General features: G+C 49.7%; 1 protein-coding gene across 6 annotated transcripts in view; it reads left to right on the forward strand.

Moving 5' to 3' along the window:
- The window catches only part of DLGAP4 (DLG associated protein 4), a 224,318-nt gene that overhangs the window by 98,723 nt on the left and 101,778 nt on the right, over positions 1-23,817 (forward strand). For 5 of the 6 annotated variants that reach the window (XM_039479562.2, XM_039479560.2, XM_039479563.2 and 2 more), the window contains one exon: positions 21,330-22,400. In XM_039479562.2, coding sequence (XP_039335496.1) covers positions 21,402-22,400 — 999 coding nt within the window. In that variant the 5' untranslated portion in view covers positions 21,330-21,401. Of the gene's footprint in view, positions 1-6,177; positions 6,317-21,329; positions 22,401-23,817 lie in introns of all 6 variants that reach the window. The other variant, XM_074406485.1, reaches the window with a different exon arrangement.

Raw genomic sequence — 23,817 nt, forward strand, 5'->3', positions numbered from 1 at the left:
TTGTTTGGGAGATAATCCCCAGAAACCATGGTAGGGGAGTGAGGAAGGAAAGAACAGGGAGTAGGGCAAGGATTATTATCCAGGCAGTTATCCCTGTGGACAGCTGGGCTCAGCTCCTCTGGGGACCCCTGGAGGACCAAGCAGAATATACAACTCAGAGTTATCTGCACCCAAGGACCAAGCAGGAGGGAGGTTTGTTTATCCACCAGCTCCCCATCCGTCATTGGGTGAGGGCCGCTTCTTTGGGCATCGTCTCCTGGATACTTCCTGCTTGGCCCATGTCCAAGCTGAGCTTGTTCCTATAGGCAGTCACAAGCATTTGCAGTAGGCAGCTCCAGCAGCCTCTGCCACAGGTTTCATCCTTCCATTGCCTTTGCGGGAAGAGGGACCAGCCAATACCTGTGCTGGGGGAAGCCTCAGAGTAAGGAGCCGCTGTGCACTCTTTGCACAGCCTGGGCTCACCTTTCCCCAGGTGTCTAGCCCTGAGGTGCCATCCGGTAACCCCCAGTCAGATCATGCCTGCTGGGAAACCTTTGAGGACTCCCAGAAGCCTGCAGCTTATTATATTTTAAAATAAATTTTTGCAATAGATAATATATTCATATGATTAAAATTCTAATGACTAAATGCAATGTGGCATGCTCAGTTGGATCCTGAAACAGAAAAAGGATGTTAATGGAAATGATGAAATCTGAATAAAGTCTGGAGTTTAGTTAATAGTAATGCACCAATGTTAATATCTTGATTTCGACAAATGTACCATTGTTATGTAAAATGTTAACATTGGAGGAAACCAGGTGAGGGTTGTACAAGAACTCTCTGTACTATCTGCAACCTAGAATAATCTAAAACTATTGCCAAATAAAAGGCTTTTTTTTTTTTTTTTTTTTGAGACAGAATCTCGCTCTGTCGCCCAGGCTGGAGTATGGTGGCACCATTTCGGCTCACTGCAATTTCCGCCTCCCGGGTTCAAGCAATTCTTACGCCTCAGTCTTCCAAATAGTTGGGATTACGGGCATATGCAGCCATGCCCAGCTAATTTTTTTGTATTTTTAGTAGAGGCGGGGTTTTGCCATGTTGGCCAGGCTGGCCTTGAACTCCTGGTCTCCAACTCCTGGACTCGGCCTCACAAAGTGCTGGGTTACAGGCGTGAGCCACCACACCCAACCTAAAAGACTAATTTTTTTTTAAATGTATCCCAGAACTTAAAAGTATATTTTTTAAAAAAGACTTTTTTTTTTTTTTTTTTTGAGACGGAGTTTCGCTCTTGTTACCCAGGCTGGAGTGCAATGGTGCGATCTCAGCTCACCGCAACCTCCGCCTCCTGGGTTCAACCAATTCTCCTGCCTCAGCCTCCTGAGTAGCTGGAATTACAGGCAGGCCCCACCATGCCCAGCTAATTTTTTGTATTTTTAATGGAGACGGGGTTTCACTATGTTGACCAGGATGGTCTCGATCTCTTGACCTCGTGATCCGCCCGCCTCGGCCTCCCAAAGTGCTGGGATTACAGGCTTGAGCCACCGCGCCCGGCAAAAAAGACTTTTTTTTAACTCTAAAGAAACATAAGCCGGGCACGGTGTCTCACACTTATCATCCTAGCACTTAGGGAGGCAGAGGTGGGTGGGAAGATCGCCTGAGGTCAGGAGTTCGAGACCAGCCTGGCAAAACCCATCACTACAAAAAATACAAATATTAGCTGGTCATGGTGGCGTGCACCTGTAATCCCAGCTACTAGGGAGGCTGAGGCAGGAGAATTGCTTGAACTCAGAAAGCAGAGGTTACAGTGAGCCAAGATCATGCCACTGCACTCCAGCCTGCGCAACAGAACATGATTCTGTCTCAAAAAAGAAAAAAGAAACATAATAAAAAGGCCTACCCTTTCTTCCATCTACCCTGTTCCTGTTCCTAGTTTCTTGGGTACCCTTCCACTGATAAGCAAACAGGAATAATATTCTTTTGCTCCCTCTTTTAGAGGATTAGTAGCCACACACTATAGCAGACACTGTCGGTGCCCTGCCTCTACCACCTCAAGCTCAGTTTGGTTTATGCCAACCACTTCCTTCTGGAAAAACCTGCATTTCTCCAGTTGAGGGCTTTCTTTCAGCCTGCATTGGGAGGGTGGAAGTGCTGGGGTGTTCATTCCCCCAGGGGCAGCCCTCAGCCATTGCAGAAGGAAGTGGAGAATATATACCCCAGCTCCCTCGCCCCTCCATGGGATAACTCTGAGATATGTGTTCCACCTGAAGTGTCGTTGTGTTAGTCCAGTTTTGTATTACTATAAAGAAATAGCTGAGGCTGAGTAATGTATCAAGAAAAGAGCTTTAGGCCATGTATGGTGGCTCATATCTGTAATCCCAGCACTTTGGGAGGCCGAGGCAGGCAGATCAGGAGGTCAGGAGTTTGAGACCAGCCTCAACAACATGGTGAAACCCCATCTCTACTAAAAACACAAAAATTAGCCTGATGTGTTGGTGTGCACCTCTAATCCCAGCTACTCAGGAGGCTAAGGCAGTAGAATCACTGGAACCCAGGAGGCAGAGGTTGCAGTGAGCTGAGATCTTGCCACTGCACTCCAGCCTGGATGACAGAGCAAGACTCCGTCGCAAAAAAAAGGGGGGGGGCGGTGTTTAATTGGCTCACAGTTCTGCAAGGTATACAGGCATAGCTCCAAAATCTGCTTCTGGTGAGGGCCTCAGGAAGCTTACAAATGGCTCAAGGTGAAGGGAGAGCAGGCAGTGTCACATGGCAAGAGAGGGAACAAGGGGGTTAGGGGAGGTGCCAAACCCTTTTAAACAACCAGATCTCCAGTGTACTACCAGAGTGAGAATTCACTCATCACCACGGCAATGGTGCTAAGCTATTCATAAGGGATCTGCCCCCATGATCCAAACACCTCCCACCAGACCCCCACCTCCAACACTGGGGATGACATTCCAACATGATATTTGGAAGGGACAAACATCCAAACCTTATCAGCAGATTTCCTACCTGGGTTGAGCCTGGGTGCCCACAGCGAGGTTGCGCAGCCTTCATTGGCTCTCCTTGTGTCCCCAGTCCCACACTGTACTTCCTGAGATCACCTCCCAAATAGATTCAGATTCTTTTTTCGTTTTGTTTTGTTTTGGTTTTTTGAGACACAGTCTTGTTCTATTGTCCAGGTTGAAACGCAGTGGCATGATCTCGGCTCACTGCAACCTCTGCCTCCTGGGTTCAAACAATTCTTTTGCCTCAGCCTCCAAGTAGCTGGGACTACAGGCACAGGCCACCACCCCTGGCTAATTTTTGTATCTTTAGTAGAAATGGGGTTTCAACATATCGGCCAGGCTGGTCTCAAACTCCTGACCTCAGGTGATCCACCCACCTCGGCCTCCCGAAGTGCTGGGATTACAGATGTGAGCCCAGCCTTAGATTCAAATTCCTATCTAAGTGTCTGCTTCTCAGAGAACCCAAATCAAGACAGATGCCCTAACCCTGTTCTGCCCCTTTCTGTTTTCACTTCACAGTACCTTTGGAGAGCTTTCCATGCCAGTACATTCAGTGCTGCCTTATTCTTTTTGACAGCTGTGTAGTATTCCATAGTGTGCTGGGTTATCATTTACCTGGTCTCCTCACAGAGAGACATTTCGGATGTTTTCGGGCCTCTGCTAATACAAATCATACGACAGGAAAGGCCCCACACACCCATTATTTCCTATGTGCGTAAGGCAAGACTGCTCCTAATTCCTGGAAGTAGAATTGCTGGCACCCATGGCCTTTGGGGGTCTCCTCTATTTTGATGGGTGATGGCCTATAGTTTAAATCAGAGTTCCTAGAGGGGTAGGGGGCATCAAGGCCCTCCATGATCTGAGCCCAGGCATCTGATTCCTTGTCCCCCTCAAAGCCCAGGCCCACCACATGGACAGTTTGCTGTCTCCAGCACTCCCTGAATTCCTCACCTTTGGCCATGATTTTGTCTCTGCTTATCCCCTTTTATGAAATGCTCTTCTCTGTACTTTTGTCTGTTGAAATCTTACCTGTCCTCAGAGATTTGGCTGAAATGCCACCTCCTTTGGGGACCCTTCCTGGTGCCCCCGTGAGTATTAATCGCTCTCTTCACTGGACTGCACATCCTGGCTTCAACACTCTGGGATTTATTTTTATGTATTGTCCAAGTGCTGTGTGTTATTTCTGCCTCCTGCCCTTGTCCACAAGCTCTTTAAGGGCTGGGACCATCTGAGTCACAGAGCAGGCCCCATAAATGTTGGAAGAATTAAATTAAATGTGCTGGCAGTCACTGCATTCTGACCATTTTGTTCTGCTGTTTGCTAGCATGACCTTTTAGGATGGTTCCCCAGCGGGGGCCGGAATGAAACAGGCCAAGGCAGGTGGTCTCCAGAATCTGCCTGCCTCACACAGAGTTTTGGGGCTGGAGGGCAGGGCAGCATGGACAGCCTTTGCACAGCCCTCCCCTAAGAGTCATCTCCCAGCCCGTCAGAGGAAGGTTTTGGTGACCCCACGGTTAGAGGCTGTGTCCCCTGAGCATGGCCCAGGTTCAGGGTTCTGTGAGGTGGTGGCCAACTGGACATTGTCTCCTGAGAGCTGAGAAGCAGCACAGGAAGCTCATTGGTGGCATGGGCTCTGGAGCGAAACTGCCTGGGTTCAAATTCCAGCTCTGACACCTGTGTGACCTTGTAAAAATCATTTCTCTCTGTGCCTGTTCTCTCTCTATAAAATGGGACCAACAGGCCGGGCGCGGTGGCTCAAGCCTGTAATCCCAGTATTTTGGGAGGCCGAGGCGGGTGGATCACAAGGTCAAGAGATTGAGACCATCTTGGTCAACATGGTGAAACCCCGTCTCTACTAAAAATACAAAAAACATTAGCTGGGCATGGTGGCACGTGCCTGTAATCCCAGCTACACAGAAGGTTGAGGCAGGAGAATTGCCTGAACCCAGGAGGCGGAGGTTGCGGTCAGCTGAGATCGCGCCATTGCACTCTAGCCTGGGTAACAAGAGCGAAACTCCGTCTCAAAAAAAATGGGACCAACAATGAGACCTCCTTCATAGGGCTGATTTGAGGATTCAAAAAGATCATCCAAACAAAGTGCTTATGTGTATGTAGGAAGCAGTTGATCAGTAAGCTCTGAAAAGGTCTTGATTCACAAGAGTTTTGGGAGTTCCTGTAACAACCACAGCTCCTCTTTATTGAGCACCTACTAGAACCCTTACGGGGTATTCTCTGTACACACTCGTACTTGAGCTTACAGATATATCCTCCAGGTGAAATGCTTTTTAAAATTGAGGTAGAACACATATAAAATTGGCTGTTTTAATATGACAGGTGGGATTAAATCTTAAATTTTTTCCTAAGTTAAAATTTTTTTTTAAATTGGCCATTTAAACCATTGTAGAGTCATAATTCAGTGGCATTAAGTATATTCACAGTGCTGTACAGCCATGACCACTGTTTATTCCAGTTTATTCCAGAACTTTTTTTTTTTTTTTTTTCTGAGACAGAGTCTCACTCTGTCACCCAGGCTGGAGTACAGTGGTATGATCTTGGCTCACTGCAACCTCTGCCTCCTGGGTTTAAGCAATTCTCGTGCCTCAGGCTTCCGAGTAGCTGGGATTACAGGCATGTGCCACCATGCCCAGCTATTTTTTTTGTATTTTTAGTAGAGACAGGATTTCGTCATGTTAACCAGGCTGGTCTGGAACTCCCAGCTTCAGATGATCCACCCACCTCAGCCTCTCAAAGTGCTGGGATTACAGGCATGAGCCACCACACTCAGCCTTACTCCAGAACTCTTTCATCACCCCTGGAGTAGTCACTCCCAATTCCTCTGTCTTCCCATCCCCTGGCAACTACTAATTCACTTTTAGTTCCTATCGATTTGCCTGTTCTGGGCATTTCATATAAAGGGAGTCCTACCTTACATGGCTTTTGCATCTGGCTTCTTTCACTTAGCATGTTTTGGAGGTTCATCCCTGCTGAGGCATGGATCAGACGTCATTCCTTCTTACGGCAGAGTAATATTCCATTGTATGGCAGTGAAATGTCTGATACATGCTTCCCAGGTTAAGAAACCAAGGCTCAGAGAGGTCAGCTGACCTGCATAGGGTCACACCATGAAGAAGATGTGGAATGGGATTTGTACCCAAGTCAGATAAGGTCCAGACCTGTTCTCTTCTCCCTTTAGGGATGCCTGGTTTACAAGCGTATTGCCATCCAGCTGGTCCTATTTTCCCCTCACAAGAGCCCCACACCTTTGGGATAATCATCTCCAGTTTCAATGGAGAAAACTGAGATGGAAAAGGCGACTTGCCTGAGGTCACAAGGTGAGTTAGCCAGCACTGCGGTCCCAGCCCCGACAAGCACAATAAATACTGCTTGAAAATGGCAGCCAAGGGGGTGATCAAGGTCCATCCAGACCATGCTGGAATGGGAAGGGGGAAAGATCAGTGCCTGCCCTGGACCCCTTCCCAGCCCTAGAGTTGTCCGATTGGTGACCTGGAGAGGTGTCTGTAGGACTGACCGGTGCCCACCCTGCAGCTGTCCCTCACCAGCTCTTCTGCAAGGCCCCAGGAATGTCCATCCCACAGTGGTTTTTGGTATTAATTCATCAGCAAAAACTCATTTCTCTTGACCAGCACCTCTGCCAAGCGTGGCCAGGCTGCTGATTCTCCAGCCTGAGTATGCAGAAAGCTCAGAGTCAGGAGAAATGAGCCCTCGGCAGCCTCTACCTGCTGTGTGACCTTGGGAAGTGTCAGCCCATGCCTGAGCCCAGTTAGCAAAGTGGAGCATGAGAGAGTTGGACCAGACATGACAGGTTTAGGGCTGAGTGACATCCCACAACCCACAGGCTTTAGAGAGTATTCCATGGGGGCTCTGGAGGGCAGAGGCCCTGGTCCTGTCCCCCTCCAGTTTCATGTAAGCCTCATGGAGAACACTGACATGCAATGATCAAGTTCTAGGCCAGTGCTGCCTAGGGAGAACTGTCTGTGCTGATGGAAATGGTCTGTATCTGCACTGTCTACAGGGTGGCCACTAGCCATTTGTGGACACTGAGCACTTGAAATGTGGCAAATGCAACTGATATTTTAAATTTAATTCTATTTAATTTTAATCATATGTCTAGAGCAGGTCTAGACAGTTGTGCTCAGGGAATACAAGGAGAGATGAGGGCCATGCAGAAAGAGCTCACAGCCCGGAATACACCCAACCTTTGTTGGTTCAAAACCTCCAGAGAGGGCCGGGTGCAGTGGCTCATACTTATAATCCCAGCACTTTGGGAGGCCAAGGCAGGTGGATCACCTGAGGCCAGGAGTTTGAGACCAGCCTGACCAACATGGTAAAACCCCATCTTTACTAAAAATAAAAAAATTAGCCAAGCATGGTGGCACATGCCTGTAATAGCAGCTACTTGGGAGGTGGAGGCATGAGAATTGCTTGAACCTGGAGGTAGAGGTTGCTGTGAGCCAAGGTTGTGCCACTGCACTCCAGCCTGAGTGACAGGGAGTCTCTTGTCTCAAAAAAAAAAAACAAAACAAAACAAAACAAAAAACAAAAAAAAAAACTCTCCAGAGATCCCGGCCTAGGAGTCCAGAGGTCTGGGTACAAATTGCAGCTGCCACCAATATGCTGTGTGACTGGGCCAAATCTCAGTCCCTCTCTGAACTTCTAGATGGCTAAACAGAGACAGTGCCCAGCACTGTCTGGCTGTAGAGACCACACTTCCTCTAACACCCTGACCTCCTCTTGTAAGTGTGTCTCATTGTTAGGATTAGTAACAGCAGTACTTGTGTATTTGCTGTATGCCAGCTGCTGTGCCGAGAGCCATCTGACTGTGTTAACTCATTGATTTCTCCCAACAACCCTTTGAGGACACTGGGGCTCAGGAAGGTTAAGCAAGTGGCTCAAGGTCACACAGCAAGTAAATGTCAGCACTAGGATTCAAACTCGAGGAGGCTGGTTCCAGAGCCACATTCCCAGCCTCCATGCTGCATGTACATATACACTACCTGCAAGGGCGGGCTCGTACTCAGCCTCCCCTGAGGCCAGCAGAGGGAGTGCCACCACGTCTGGCTAATTTTTGTATTTTTAGTAGAGACAAAGTTTCAACATGTTGGCCAGGCTGGTCTTGAACTCCTGACCTCAGGTGATCCACCCGCCTTGGCCTCCCAAAGTGCTAGGATTACAAGTGTGAGCCACTGTGCCCGGCCTCACTTGTTTTTAAATTTTTATTTATTTATTTATTTATTTAGAGATGAAATCTCACTCTTGTCACCCAGGCTGGAGTGCAATGGCACGATCTTGGTTCACTGCAACCTCCACCTACTGGTTCCAGCAATTCTCCTGCCTCAGCCTCCCAAGTAGCTGGGATTACAGGCACCCACCATCAGGCCCAGCTAATTTTTTGTATTTTCAGTAGAGACAGCATTTCAGTATGTTGGCCAGGCTGGTCTCAAAATCCTGATCTTGTGATCTGCTCACCTCAGCCTCCCAAAGTGTGAGTGGGCTCAGCCCATTTGGTTGTTCTTTTTTGTTTACTTGTTTGTTTTTTTCCTGAGACAGAGTCTTGCTCTGTCGCCAGGCTGGAGCGCAGTGGCGCAGTCTCGGCTCACTCCGCCTCCTGGGTTCAATTGATCTTTCCGCCTCAGCCTCCCGAGTAGCTGGGACTACAGGTGTGTGCCACCATGCCTGGATAATTTTTGTATTTTCAGTAGAGACGGGGTTTCCCCATGTTGGCCAGGATGGTCTCGATCTCTTGACCTCGTGATCCGCCCGACTCAGCCTCCCAAAGTGCTGGGATTACAGGTGTGAGCCACCGCACCCCGCCTCATTTGAGGTTTTAAAAGGACAACTCTGGTTCCATCTCTGTAGTCTCTTTGTTCTGAGGGTCTAGAAGCCTTCAGTTCTTAGGTCTGTGCTTTCTTACCTTTCTGTTTCTACCACACAAAGATGAGTGCTGTGTATGGAGCCTCTGTGACCCATAGTCTCAGCTGAGGCCAGGCAGGTTTCCATGGGGTGGGGTCACAGAGAGGCTGAGTAAGCAGCCCTTTCCCTACCTAGCCCCAAGCCCCTGGGGAGCTGTGGCATCCACATCCTGGGCCCTGTGTTCAGAGTTCACTGTCAGGATGGGCCCAGAAATTCACTTCTCATGGTTGCCTTCAAGTGGAGGAGGGACCCAAGGTGGGAGCAGTGTCATTATGTGTCTCCAGCAGCCATGGCCTGCTATCTTGTTGACCAAACAAGTGGTTGATTGAATGTCACGCTTTTCAGACAGTGCTATGGACACGAACTTAGGCTGGAAACAATTCAGACCTTGAACACATCAGGATTAGGAAACTGTCTGAGATTAAAAGAATCCCGGAATCTCAACTCAGCCTGGTGGGCAGGGCCATGGAATGTGGACTCAACGATCAGACTCAGATTTGTACCCAGCACCACCCTCTCTTGGACGTGGGGCCTAGCGAGGTGACTTCAGCCATCGAGCTGCCACTTCTCCTCTAACATGGGTGAATTCATGACCTATTTCTTTTTGAGCTAGGGTCTCCCTCTTGTCAACTAGATTGGAGGGCAGTGGCAAAATCATGGCTCACGGCAGTCTTGACCTCCCGGGCTCAAGCAATCCTCTCCCCTCAGCCTTCTGAACAGCTGGGACTACATCTGTGTGCCACCACATTCAGCTTATTTATGCTTTATTTTGTAGAGATGGGGTCTTGTTATGTTGCCCAGGCTGGTTTTGAACTCCTGGCTTCAAGTGATCTTCCTGTTCAGCCCAAAATGCTGGGATTACAGGCGTGAGCCACCACACTTAGCCTTCGGTGACCTATTTCTGCATAGCAAATCACCCCAAAACTTGGCCATGGTTTCTAACAATAAATTTGTATCATCTCACAGACCTTCTAGGGGTCAGGAATCAGTTGCCGGCTCAGGGACTTTCATGAGATACAGTCAAGGTGTCACCTGGGACTGCCACCATCTGAAGTCCTAACTGGGGCTGGAGGGTCCCCTTCTAAGGTGGCTTACTCACAGGGCTGGCAAGTTAGTGCTGGCGCTTAGCAGAAAGCCTCATTCCTTCCACATGGCCTTCTTAGGACTACTTGAGTGTCCTCACAACATTCGGCTAACTTCTCCAAGGGAGCAAAGCAGAAGCTGCAGTGTCCTTCCTGACCTAGCCTCAGAGGTCACACTCATTCATCTCCACAATGTCCTTTTGGTGACACAGATCAACTCTGCTCATGTTGAGAGGGGGATACACAAGGATGGGACTCCGGGAGATGGGGACCGCTAGGGTGTATCTTGGAGGCTGGCTGCCATGGTGGCTGCGGTATTCCCATCAGGAGGAGTTGTAGTGAGGATTAAACGAACTCACATATGTGAAGCACCTGGTACACAGTAAGCACTCAAAAAGGATCACACACGGCTCTCTCCGCTAGCCTGATTGGCTTGAATGGAAAGCTTACTACCCTGTAGCCGCCTCACTTTCTGCATCGTTTCTTGGCGCGCCCAAGCCTTCCACCACTCTTCCATTCAACACAATTTTTATGAACATCCAGGCCCTGTGCTGGATGCTGGTGGCATAGCAGTGGCAGAAACACAGTCTGTCCTTGCTGTTCCAGCCCACAAGCTGCTTTGGGCATCCATCCAGGTGAGACAGCAGAGAGGGGCTGGCAGGTGAGGAGCTGCTTTGGATGGTGTGGTTAGGGATCACCTCTCAGTGGAGGGAGCCTGCGAGCTGAGCCCTGAATGAAGTGAGGGGGCATTGTGTGGACCCAGGAGGAAAGAGCACTCCAGGCAGCTGGAGCAGGCAGGGCAAAAGCAGGAGCAAACCATCCATGTCCCAAGAACAGAATGAAGACCCAAGGGAAGAGGGGCAGGGGGAAAGCCAGAAGACGACTGGTTTTTAGGCCTGTCATGGTGGCCCACACCTGTAATCCCAGCACTTTGAGAGGACAACCAGACGGATCACTTGAGCCCAGGAGTTCAAGCCTCAGTGAGCCATGAACTGCATTCCGGCCGACGGGGGGTGGGGATGGGGAACACACACACACACACAGCAAGACCCTATTTCAAAAAATAATACTAATAAAGAAGGCAGGCTGGGCGCGGTGGCTCACGCCTGTAATCCCAGCACTTTGGGAGGCCGAGGCAGGCGGATCACAAGGTCTGGAGATTGAGACCAGCCTGGCTAACATGGTGAAATCTTGTCTCTACTAAAAATACAAGAAAATAGCCAGGCGTGGTGGTGGGTGCCTGTAATCCCAGCTTGGGAGGCTGAGGCAGGAGAATCGCTTAAACCCGGGATGCGGAGGTTGCAGTGAGCCGAGATGGTGCCACTGCACTCCAGCCTGGGCGACAGGGCAAGACTCTGTCTCCAAAAAAATAATGGTAACAACAAAAGAACAAAAAAGAAGACTAGGGGCTGGTGTGGTGGCTCACGACTGCAGTCCTAGCACTTTGGAAGGCCAAGGCAGGTTCAGGTTGAGATGATCCATATTTTTTGTTGGAAGCCATGGCCTGAAGTCAGGAGTTTGAGATCAGCCTGGTCAACATGGTGAAACTCTGTCTCTACGAAGAATACAAAAACATTAGCTGGGCGTGGTAGCACATGCACTTTTAATCCCAATTATTTGGGAGGCTGAGACAGGAGAATCGCTTGAACCTGGGAGGCAGAGGTTGCAGTGAGCCAGGATTGCACTGCTGCATGCTAGCCCTGGCGACAGAACGAAAATCTGTCTCAAAAAAAAAAAGAAAAGAAAAGAAAAGAAAAAAGGCGAACATGGTGGCTCACGCCTGTAATCCCAGCACTTTGGGAGGCCAAGGCAGGTGGATAACCAGAGGTCGGGAGTTCAAGACCAGCCCGACCAACATGGAGAAACCCTGTCTCTACTAACAATACAAAATTAGCTAGGTGTGGTGGTGCATACCTGTAATCCCATCTATTTGGGAGGCTGAGGCAGGAGAACTGCTTGAAACCGAGGTGGTGGAGGTTACGGTGAGCCAAGATTGCGCCATTGCACTCCAGCCTGGGCAATAAGAGTGAAACTCTGTCTCCAGAAAAAAAAAAAGACTAGGTTTTAGTCCAAGGGCCATGGGAGTCTTTGAAAGGACCTGAACAGCAGTCATCTGAGTGAGAGACAGTGGGGACTTGGCCTGGGGCAGGGCTGTGGAGGTGGTAGGTAAGTGGAAGAACTCTGGGGAGATGTGGAAGGGAGACTTGTTTTTAAACTATGTGCTGTTGAATGGGATGCAGAGGTAGTGAAAGAGGACTCAAGAGTACTTTCCGGCTTCTGAGGGTGCTGCTGTCTTGAGTGGAGTTGGGCAGACTGTGGGCGGAGCAGGTCAGAGTGGGTGAAAGATGGAGCGTTCTGTCTTGGACCTGTCATACATCCAGGGCAAGATGTCGAGGAGGCAGTTAGAGATCCGAGTCTGGTGTCTAAGAGAGAGATTGGGCGGAAGATGTAAATTCAAGAGTTGTCAGATAGGTGGTGGTTAAAGCCACGAGTCAGGATGAAATCAGTATGGGAGAGGGTGTGTTAGAGCGAGGCAAAGAGCACCCAGGTCCTCTAGCATTTAGACATCAGAGGAGAGAAGCCAGCAAGAGCTGGAGCAGGTATGAGAGGTGTGGGAGGAGTGTGGGAACGGTGCCCAGAGACAAAGCCATGGCTCAACACAGCAGCCACTCTACCTTCACCCTACCCAGGCAGCAGCAAGGCCTTGGGGGCCCCCACAGAACTCATCCTTCCCCTTCCATACATCATCCCTTCAGAGGTCTAAGGCAGAGGCTGTGTCCTCCATGGACTGCTCTATACAGCCCCAGAATGTTTGGCCATTCCACCTCACTTCGTTTCTTTTTTTTTCTTTTATTTTTTTAATTTTTTTTTTAAATAGAGACAGGGTTTCATCATGTTGGTCAGGCTGGTCTTGAACTCCTGACCTCGTGATCTGCCTGCTTCAGCCTCCCAAAGTGCTGGGATTACAGGCATGCACCACCTTGCCTGGCTGACCTCACTTCATTTCTAAGCCTTCAATACCTAACTCAGCGTTGAGTAGGACCACCCCTCCCCTCACGTAGACTCTCTACCTCTGTTAATGCAACCTTAGACAGAAGTAGGCTTTCTGGTAGCAGCAAATATAGAAGATATGAATGGGGAATTGTAAGGGATCCGGGCTGGTTAAAGGGAAGGGCTGTGAAGAAAGGAAATGGGATTGGTAATGAAAAAGGGTTTAGGGTTAGATCAGTGAGGGTCTTGATTGCCACACCAAGCAGGGTGGACTTGGGGGCGGGAAGAAGGATTCACAGAAGGTTTTGGTTTAAGGGAATGATGCAGTCAGGCAAGTTTTGCATCAGGAAGAGCCATGCTGGGTCCTGTTCCTGGCCTTGTCCCTAATTAGCTCTCCCATGCTCACAGGCCCACTATGGCACCACGATGAGGTGAGGTAGGGCAGGGAGGTCCTGCTCTGGTATGTGGGGCTAGCAGCTGCAGACACAGACGCATGGTGGAGCAGGGAAGTTCCCAGGGAGGCAGCAGCTTTGCTGGGCCCTCCATGTTTCCATGAGGGCAATGAGGCTTATATTAATGAGCAGTAATTATGGGCACCTGGATGGGCCTAAGTATAGCTCATTGACAGAGACAGCTTGAGGCAGCCAGCTGCTTCCCCCTGCAAAGGCAAGGCCTGCCTATTTTAAGACCTCCCCAAACTAAGGATCCTTCCACCCTGGATGTTGGGTGGCTGAGGGTCTGGCACCCAGTGGGCCAGGAACCCTGACCAAGGGAGCTCAGAGGAGTCAGGGTGACCAGACACTCAGACCATCCTCACTCAAAACCCCACCTGCCCAGAGGAGGAAACTGAGGCACAGAAGGGGGAAGGGACCAGTTTGAGGTCACAGCAAATAAATAGCATTAGAATTTAAATCCAAGGAGCCAGGCACAGCAGCTCATGCTTGTAATCCTAGCACTTTGGGAGGCTAAGGCAGGCGGATCACTTAAGGTCAGGAGTTTGAGACCAGCCTGGCCAATGGTGAAACCCCATCTCTACTAAAAATATAAAAATTAGCCGGGAGTGGTGGTAGGCACCTGTAATCCCAGGTATTAGAGAGGCTGAGGCAGAAAAATTGCTTGAACCTGGGAGGCGGAGGTTGCAGTGAGCTGAGATTGCACCACTGCACTCCAGCCTGGCCAACAGAGCAAGACTCCATCTCAAAAAAAAAAAAAAGTAAGGATTGTTATCCCCATGTTATAGAAGAGGAAACTGAGGCTCAGGAGGAATGACTGAATCACCAAGTGTCCTGCAGTGAGGAGGGAAATGGGTAGAATCCAGTTCTGTCCTGTCTCAGATCAGCTTCCCCAGGAAACAGACTCAGGTTTCCATGCAGAAGTTTCCTCGGAAATCTTTTCGGAACACCTGTAACAGGTGAAGGGACAGGATTGGGCAGAAGGAAGAGTTGAACTTTGATACAGCACAACAGAGGCCTCAACGAATCCCATGGGGAGCTCTGGAACTGGGAGGGCCCTTTAGGGTTGTTCTGAACTGGGGCAAGGGAGCCACACCTTGGTACCCAAACACTGACCGGTTATTGGATGCAGGGTGCCCCTGAGGAAGGAGCGTAAGGACAGACTGTGGGTGGAGCAGGTCAGGGTAGACAGGAAATTGAGTGCTCTGTCTTGGACCTGTCAGACTTCCAGGGCGAGATGTCAAGGAAACAGAGATCCGAGTCTGGCATCTTGGATGAGGCAGCTTGAGCAGCTCCTAGCAGGAACTTGGCTGTAAATTGTCAGCAGCCAATGTTCTTGGCAGCTGGGGGTGTGAGTGCCCAGTGCAGGGGGGACCTGGGTGGCCACCACAGCATCCACTGTGCATCCATTTCCAGAGCCATTCTCATTCCTCTGCCCACAGATGAGAACCAGCCCCTGCTCTCAGGAAAGTTAGAGTACATGGACTCCTGGTTGGTTGGTTGGTTGATTGGAGTGCAGTGGCACAATCTCAGCTCATTGCGTCCTCCACCTCCCAGATTCAAATGATTCTCTTGCCTCTGCCTCCCAAGTAGCTGGAATTATTATAGGGGCAAGCCACCATGTCCAGCTAATTTTTTTATTTTTTAGTAGACACGGAGTTTCGCCATATTGGCCAGGGTGGTCTCGAACTTCTGACCTCAAGTAATCTGCCCACCTTGGCCTCTCAAGGGATTACAGGCATGAGCCACCACGCCTGGCCTTGGACTCCTTTTCTTTATGGTGCTCACAGGCCAGGGGATGCTGGGGGGAAGGGAGGCCATCAGTGCTCATAAGGAAGGAAAGAGTGAGTAAGTGGCCAGTCCTGGAAAAGGAGAAAAACACTACCGAAACCCCTAGAGACAGAACGGGAGAAAATATTTACAAACCATGTATCTGCTAAGGGTTCAATATCTAGAATATATATATATATATATATATATATATATATATATATAAAGAATTCCTAGAGCTCAACAACAAAAATGACAAACAACCCAATTATAAAATGGGCAAAGGACTTAAATAGACATTTCTCCAAAGAAGATACACAAACAGCCAATAAGCACATGAAAAGATGCTCAACATCATTAGTCATCAGGAAAATGCAAATCCAAGCCACAATGAGATACCAGTTCACACCTACTAAGATGACTATAATTTTTGTAAAAAGGAAATAAGTTCTGGCAAGATGTGGGAAAATTGGAACCCCTGTACATTGCTGGTGGGAATGTAAAATGGTACAGCTGCTATGGAAAACAGTTTGGTTGTTCCTCAAAAAGTTATACATAGAGGCCGGGTGCAGTGGCTCACACCTGTAATCCCAGCACTTTGAGAGGCTGAGGTGGGTGGATCATGAGGCCAGGAGTTTGAGACCAGTCTGACCAACATGGCGAAACCCTGTCTCTGCTAAAAATACAAAAAATAGCTGGGTGTGATGGCAGTTGCCTGTAATCCTAGCTACTTGGGAGGCTGAGGCAGAAGAATCGCTTGAACCCAGGAGGTGGAGGTTGCAGTGAGCCAAGATCATGCCATTGCACTCCACCCTGGGCAACAAGAGCAAGACTCCATCTCAAAAAAAAAAAAATTAAACATGGAATTACTATATGATCCAGCAATTAATTCCACTTGGATATTAACCTAAAATAATTGAAAACTGAGACTCAAACAGATACTTGAACACTACTGTTTGTAGCAACATTATTCACAATAGCCAAAAGGTGAAAAGAACCGAAGTGTCCATCAAAGGTGAATGGATTAATCAATATGTACTGTATATGCATAATGGAATATTATGCAGTCATAAAACAGAGACTCTGAGACTCTGTCTCAAAAGAAAAGAAAAAAGTAAAGAAATTACCAGATACTAGGAGAAAGAGGAGGAAAATTTTTTCTTAATAGGTATAGAGTTTCTGTTTGGGATGATGGAAAGATTTTAGAAATAGATAGTGGTGATGATTACACAACAAGTTCTAACACATGCTACAACATGAACGAACTTAGAAAACATTATGCTACATAAAATAGGTCAGACACAAAATGACATATGCTATATGATTCCACATATTGAGAACAATTTAACATAGGCAAATTCAGAGAGACAGAAAGTAGGTTAGAAGTTACCAGGGGCAGCTGGGCACAGGGGCTCACGCCTATAATCCCAGCACTTTGGGAGCTGAGGCAGGCAGATCTCTTGACGTCAGGAGTTCAAGACCAGCCTGGCCAACATTGTGTAACCCCATCTCTACTAAAAATACAAAAATTCATTGGGCATGGTGGTATGCGCCTGTAGTCCCAGCTATTCAGGAGGCTAAGACAGGAGAATCGTTTGAACCCAGGAGGGGGAGGTTACAGTAAGCCATGATCACACCACTGCACTCCAGCCTTGGCGACAGAGTCTAAGATTCTGTCTCAAAAAAAAAAGGAAAAGAAAGAGAAAAGAAATTACTAGGTACTAGGGAAGCAGGAGAAAAGTTTTTGCTTAATGGGTACAGAGTTTCTGTTTGGGATGATGGAAAGGTTTTGGAAATAGATGGTGGTGATAGTTACACAACATTGTGAGTGTCTTTAATGCCACTGAATTGTACACTTAAAGATGGCTAACATGGCAAATTTGATTTACATATATTTTACTACAATAAAAGTAAAACCTATGGGAAATACGTAAATTCATAGGTATGGAAAGTATCTATGGATTGTGGTTGTCAGGAGCTGGGAAGAGGGGAAAATAAGGAATGACTGCTTATTGGGTATGGGGTTTTCTTCTGGGGTTATGAAAATGTTTCAGGGCTGGGCACAATGGTTCATGCCTATAATCCCAGCACTGTGGAAGGCTGAGGCAAGAGCATTGCTTGAGCCCAGGAGTTCTAGACCAACCTGGGCAACATAGTGAGACTCCTATCTGTACAAAAAAAAAAAAAAAAAAAAAAAAAGTCTTTTCTAAATAACTGGGCATGGTGGCATGTACCTATAATCCCAGCTACTCCAGAACCTGAGGTGGGAGGACACTTGAGCCCAGGAAGTCAAGGCTACAGTGAGCCATGATCACGCTGCTGCACTCTAGTCTGGGCAACAGAGTGAGACTCTGTCCCTATAGAAAGAAAGAAAAAGAATAAAATAAAATAAAATATTTCAGAAGTAGATGGAGATAGTGATTACACAACATTGTGAACTTACTAAATGTCACTAAATTGTGCACTTTAAAATGACAAATTTCATGTTACATTAATTTCTCCTCAATTTTTTTTAAAAAAGAAAAAAGGCTGGGCAGGCCATAAGCGGTAGCTCACATCTATCATCCCAGCAGTATGGGAGGCCGAGGTGGGCAGATCACAGGAGGTCAGGAGTTTGAGACCAGCCTGGTCAACACTGTGAAACCCTATCTCTTCTAAATATACAAAAAATAGCTGGGCATGGTGGTACATGCCTGTAGTCCCAGCTACTAGGGAGGATGAGGCATAAGAATCGCTGGAGCTGGGTGCAGTGGTTCAAGCCTGTAATCCCAGCACTTTGGGAGGCCGAGGCGGGTGGATCACGAGGTCAAGAGATCGAGACCATCCTGGTCAACATGGTGAAACCCCGTCTCTACTAAAAATACAAAAAATTAGCTGGGCATCGTGGCGCATGCCTATAATCCCAGCTACTCAGGAGGTTGAGGCAGGAGAATTGCCTGAACCCAGGAGGCGGAGGTTGTGGTGAGCCGAGATCGCGCCATTGCACTCCAGCCTGGGTAACAAGAGCAAAACTCCGTCTTGGATGGGTGGCGGGGGAAGAAAAAAGAATCGCTGGAACCCGGGAGGTGGATGTTGCAGTGAGCCGAGACCACGCCATTGCACTCCAGCCTGGGCGGGAGAGTGAGACTCTGTCTCAAAAATAAATAAATAAGCAAACAAACAAACAAGCAGGCATGAAGGTCAGAGTCAGAGGAGATGTACTAACAGAGGCAGAGATTAGAGTGATGTGGGGACATGAGCCAAGGAATGCAGGCAGCCTTCAGAGGCTGGCAGAGGTGGCTGGGCATGGTGGCTCACACCTGTAATCCTAGCACTTTAGGAGGCCAAGGCAGGAGGATTGCCTGAGGCCAGGAGCTTGAGACCAGCCTTGGCAACAAAATGAGACTGTATCTCAAAAAAAAAAAAAAAAAAAGATGGATTCTCCCCTAGAGCCCCCAGAGAGAATGTAGTTCTGCAATCCATTTTAGATTCTGACCTCCAGAACATCCTGTGAGACAGAGTGCCAGTCTGAGAACCAGACAGCACAAAGCCACACAGAGCCAGGCCACTGTGCCCGGCCATGCCTGTTCCTTTTTTTGTTTTGGTTTTGAGACAGAGTCTCATTCTATTACTTAGGCTGGAGTGCAGTGGCACGATCTCAGCTCACTGCAACCTCCACCTCCTGGGTTCAAGCAATTCTCCAGCAGCCTCAGCCTCCCAAGTAGCTGGGATTACAGGCACATGCCACCATACCCAGCTAATTTTTTTTTGGTAGAGATGGGGTTTCACTGTGTTGCCCAGGGTGGTCTCAAATTCCTGGCCTCACTTGATCAGCCTGCCTTGGCCTCCAAAAGTGCTAGGATTACGATGTGAGCCACCATGCCCTGCCCATGCCTGTTTCTTATAGGTACTGAGTGATTAGGTTGTGCCCAGATAATTCAGGATGGTCTCCCCATCTCAAGATCCTTAATTTAATCACATTTGCAAAATAACCACACCTGCAAAGTTCCTTTTGACAAGGTCATGGGCATATTTGGGGGCCATTGTTCTGCCCTCCATGCTTCTTGTCAGCTAGAGCCTTTGCGCTGTGACTTCATCCAGCCCCTCTGAAAGCCCTCCCTCCATAAGCCTTGTCCTCACTTGCTCTGCTCCAGCCACGCTGACTCTGCCAATCCTCGGCACACCAGGCTCAGGCCAGACCAAGTCTTGGGACTCCCACATACAGGGCCGGTGGGGGCCAGGGGCTTAGAAAGCTCCCTAACCTCTGCTCCATGGTAGACAGAAAGATTGAGGCCCAGGCCCAGAAAAGGGAAGGGACTTACCTAAGTTTTGAACTAGTATTTCCAGGATGATCCTGGCTGGAAAACTCTGGAAATGGGTCCAACTACCCCATTTTATGTCGGGGGAAACAGAGGCACAGCCACAACACCTAAATACCACCCCCTTGTGAGGCCTTGCCTTGTCCTGAGAATGTGCTCCTATTACTGACTCTGAGAGCTCTGTTCCAGCCCATTGTTGCTTCATCTCGATTGGAAATGAAGGGCCTGTGGGCTTGTTGGTGTCTTTGGTGTCTGAAGCCCTCAGCACGTAGCCCAGCAGTCCCACTCAGTAGGCATTTGGTGAGGGGCAGAGTAGGTTTTTGCAGAGGGCTTACATTTGGCCATAAGAATTCCTCTGTTAAAGAGTTAGATGGGGCCAGGGTCAGTGGCTCACACCTGTAATCCCAGCACTTTGGGAGGCCAAGGAAGGTGGATCACAAGGTCAGGAGTTCAAGATCAGCTGAGCCAAAGTGGTGAAACCCAGCCTCTACTAAAAATACAAATAATTAGCTTGGTGTGGTGGCAGGCGCCTGAAATCTCAGCTACTCAGAAGGCTGAGGCAGAGAATTGCTTGAACCCAGGAGGCAGCAGTTGCAGTGAGCCAAGATCGTGCTACTGCACTCCAGCCTGGGCAACAGAGAAAGACCCCATCTCAAAACAAACAAACAAAAAGAGTTGGACGGTACTGCCCTCAGACCTGGATGAGGTGGGCCCTTGCCCTGGGTCCTGCTTTTTGGAAGGCCTCTCTAGCCAGGCACAGTGGCCCACAGCTATACTACCAGCACTTTGGGAGACCAAGGCTGGAGGATCGCTTGAGCCCAGGAGACCAAGACTGCAGTGAGCTGTCTGTGGCCTTGTCTCAAAAAAAAAAAAAAAAGTCTGGGTGCTGTGACTCACATCCGTAATCCCAGCACTTTGGGAGGCCAAGGTGGGCAGGTCACTTGAGATCAGGAGTTCGAGACCATCTTGGCCAGCATAGTGACACCCCATCTCTACTAAAAATACAGAACTTAGCCAGGCATGGTGGGCACCTGTAATCCCAGCTACTTGACAGACTGAAGCAAGAGAATCACTTGAACCTGGGAGGCAGAGGTTGCAGTGAGACGAGATCATACCACTGCACTCCAGCCTGGACAGCAGAGTGAGATTCCATCTCTAAAAAAAGTAAAAATAAAGGCCTCTCTGGCCCTCTAAAAGTCTGTGATTTTCCCCATAAGGCAAGGAGAATTCGGGAGCCCCGGGGACATGCCCACCAGCTGCCTGCATCCCCCTATAGACCGCTGTGGATACTGGGCACCCTGGATTCCCTGCCCAAATGACCCAAACCTGCCTCCAGGGCCAGTACAGGGAGGCAGACACTGCCACAGGGACCATCCTAGGGTTCCAGGGTGACTGTTTGGGGGCCTGTGTACAGAGCTTGGAGATGTGGGCTGGGGTATTTGCCTGCATGTGGCCCCTCAGGATGAGGGACAGTCAAACAGAAAGAGAGTGGAGGGTGGGCAGCGCCCCCGCCACATATTCCATCATGGAATTCAGAGGAGACCCAGAACTCTCTGAGCCTGACTTTCCAGGTTGTTATGAAGATACAGTTATTAAGCTAGAAGAATGGAAGATATTGTGTTTGTCTAACGGTTGATAGCTTGAGTTGTAACTTTTTATTTATACAAAGAGTACACAGACCTCTGTGTGTACTCCTGACCTCAGCCCTACAACATTGAGGACTGGCTTCAGAGACCCTCGCAGCCCTGCCATCTGACCTTCCCAGCACCCTCCCCTCCAATCCAGCTGACCAGCTGACTGCTCTCTGTCTTCTCTCCTCAGGATAGCTGCCGCCCGGGAGAGGCGACCTGGGCGCCCTGCTAGGGCGACGGCCCCTGCCCTTGGCCCGGGATCATGAAAGGCCTCGGTGACAGCCGCCCCCGCCACCTCTCCGACAGCCTAGACCCACCCCACGAGCCCCTGTTTTCAGGGACCGACCGCAACCCCTACCTGCTGTCGCCCACGGAGGCCTTCGCCCGTGAGGCCCGCTTCCCCGGGCAGAACACCCTGCCGGGGGATGGCCTCTTTCCCCTTAACAACCAGCTGCCCCCGCCCAGCAGCACCTTTCCCCGCATCCACTACAACTCCCACTTCGAGGTGCCAGAGGAGAGCCCCTTCCCCAGCCATGCCCAGGCTACCAAGATCAACCGGCTGCCTGCCAATCTCCTGGACCAGTTTGAGAAGCAGCTGCCCATCCACCGTGATGGCTTCAGCACCCTCCAGTTCCCCCGTGGCGAGGCCAAGGCCCGTGGTGAGAGCCCTGGCCGCATCCGCCACCTGGTCCACTCAGTGCAGCGGCTGTTCTTCACCAAGGCACCCTCAATGGAGGGCACAGCGGGCAAGGTCGGTGGCAATGGCAGCAAGAAGGGTGGCATGGAGGACGGCAAGGGCCGGAGGGCCAAAAGCAAGGAGCGGGCCAAGGCTGGGGAGCCCAAACGGCGCAGCCGCTCCAACATCTCAGGCTGGTGGAGCTCCGATGACAACTTGGACGGCGAGGCTGGCGCCTTCCGCAGCAGTGGCCCAGCCTCCGGGCTGATGACGCTAGGCCGCCAGCCAGAACGCAGCCAGCCACGCTACTTCATGCACGCCTACAACACCATCAGCGGGCACATGCTCAAAACCACCAAGAACAACACCACCGAGCTGACCGCCCCACCACCTCCACCTGCACCCCCAGCCACCTGCCCCAGCCTTGGAGTGGGCACTGACACCAACTATGTCAAACGGGGCTCCTGGTCCACTCTGACCCTCAGCCATGCCCACGAGGTCTGCCAGAAGACCTCGGCCACCTTGGATAAGAGCCTGCTCAAGTCCAAATCCTGCCACCAGGGTCTAGCCTACCATTACCTGCAGGTGGGTCTCTGCCAGGGTCAAGGGTGGGGTGAGGGCTCTGGGGACAGCACCAGTTTTGAGGCCCAGCTGTACCAGGGATTCATGTGGAAAGTCACTTCATTCTGGGCCTCTGTGGCTCAACTATAAAATGGGGGGCCGGTGGTATCTGCTAATCAGGGAGTACTTCCAATAGTCATGCTCTCAACAGATTAATTAGGGCCTTTCTGAGCCCAGCCCTGTGCAGGGACTAAAATATGGTCCTGCCCTTTAGAAGACAAATCTGGAAGCTGTGCTATCCCAACCCCTCACAGAACCAATTGCATAGCATTCTTATTGTCAGCCTCTGCCTGCCACTCCCATCAGACTGACAGCTCTTTGAGGACAAGGATCACATCCAATGCAGCCATGTGTCCCCAAGGCCCAGGACAGGGTCTGGCGTGCAGGAAGTGCTCAGGAAATGTGAGTGGGGGAGGGGCAGATGGACAGATGGACAATTAAAGGAACAGAGTTAGAAATAAAGGCCTAGTCCCAAAGATCAGGATACTGAGAAAGACATGGACAGTCATGTCAGTGTCGGCAGCACCAAGAGCTGTAGGAGCCCAAGGGGTCCTAACCCAGCTTGAGGGAATAGTTTTCTCCCTTCACATGCTAACACTGATTGGGGAACTTGCTGTACACCACGGTCACATGGCTTGAAAGTGGCAGAAGGCTGAGACATCACTGTGGCTGCACATTTCCACGTGGCTCTTAAGAGCAGGGTGAGGGGCTGTGAACTGGATGGCTCCCCAGGGCAAAGCCAGGCTGTGGGTAGAAATTACAGGAAGCAGATTTTAGGTGGAAGCAGCTGCTTCTGTAGGTAGTGAGCATCTCATCTCAAGGGGAATGCAAGCATAGGCCTGGCCAGCCCTTGGAAACTCTGATGAGAATCATTTTTTTTTTTTAATTTTAGGCAAAGTTTCACTCTTGTTGCCTAGGTTGGAGTGCAGTGACACGATCTCGGCCCACTGCAGCCTCTGCCCCTCCACCTGCTTCAAGTGATTCTCCTGCCTCAGGCTCTCGAGTAGCTGGGCTTACAGGCACCCACTACCTTGCCCAACTAATTTTTTGTATTTTTAATGGAGATGGGGTTTCATCATGTTGGCCAGGCTGGTTTTGAACTCCTGACCTCTGGTGATCCAGTCGCCTCAGCCTCCCAAAGTGCAGGGCCTGAGCCACCTCGTCCAGCCTTTTGTTTTGTTTTGGTTTTTGTTTCTTTTTTTGAGACAGAGTTTTACACTTGTCACCCAGGCTGGAGTGCAATGGGATTATCTTGGCTCACTGCAACCTCTGCCTCCTGGGTTCCAGTGATTTTCCCTGCCTCAGCTTCCCAAGTAGCTGGGATTACAGGCATGAGCCACCACACCTGGCCAATTTTTGTATTTTTAGTAGAGACAGGGTT

This window comes from Saimiri boliviensis, chromosome 9 (assembly GCF_048565385.1).
Source record: "Saimiri boliviensis isolate mSaiBol1 chromosome 9, mSaiBol1.pri, whole genome shotgun sequence".
Lineage (NCBI taxonomy): Eukaryota > Metazoa > Chordata > Mammalia > Primates > Cebidae > Saimiri > Saimiri boliviensis.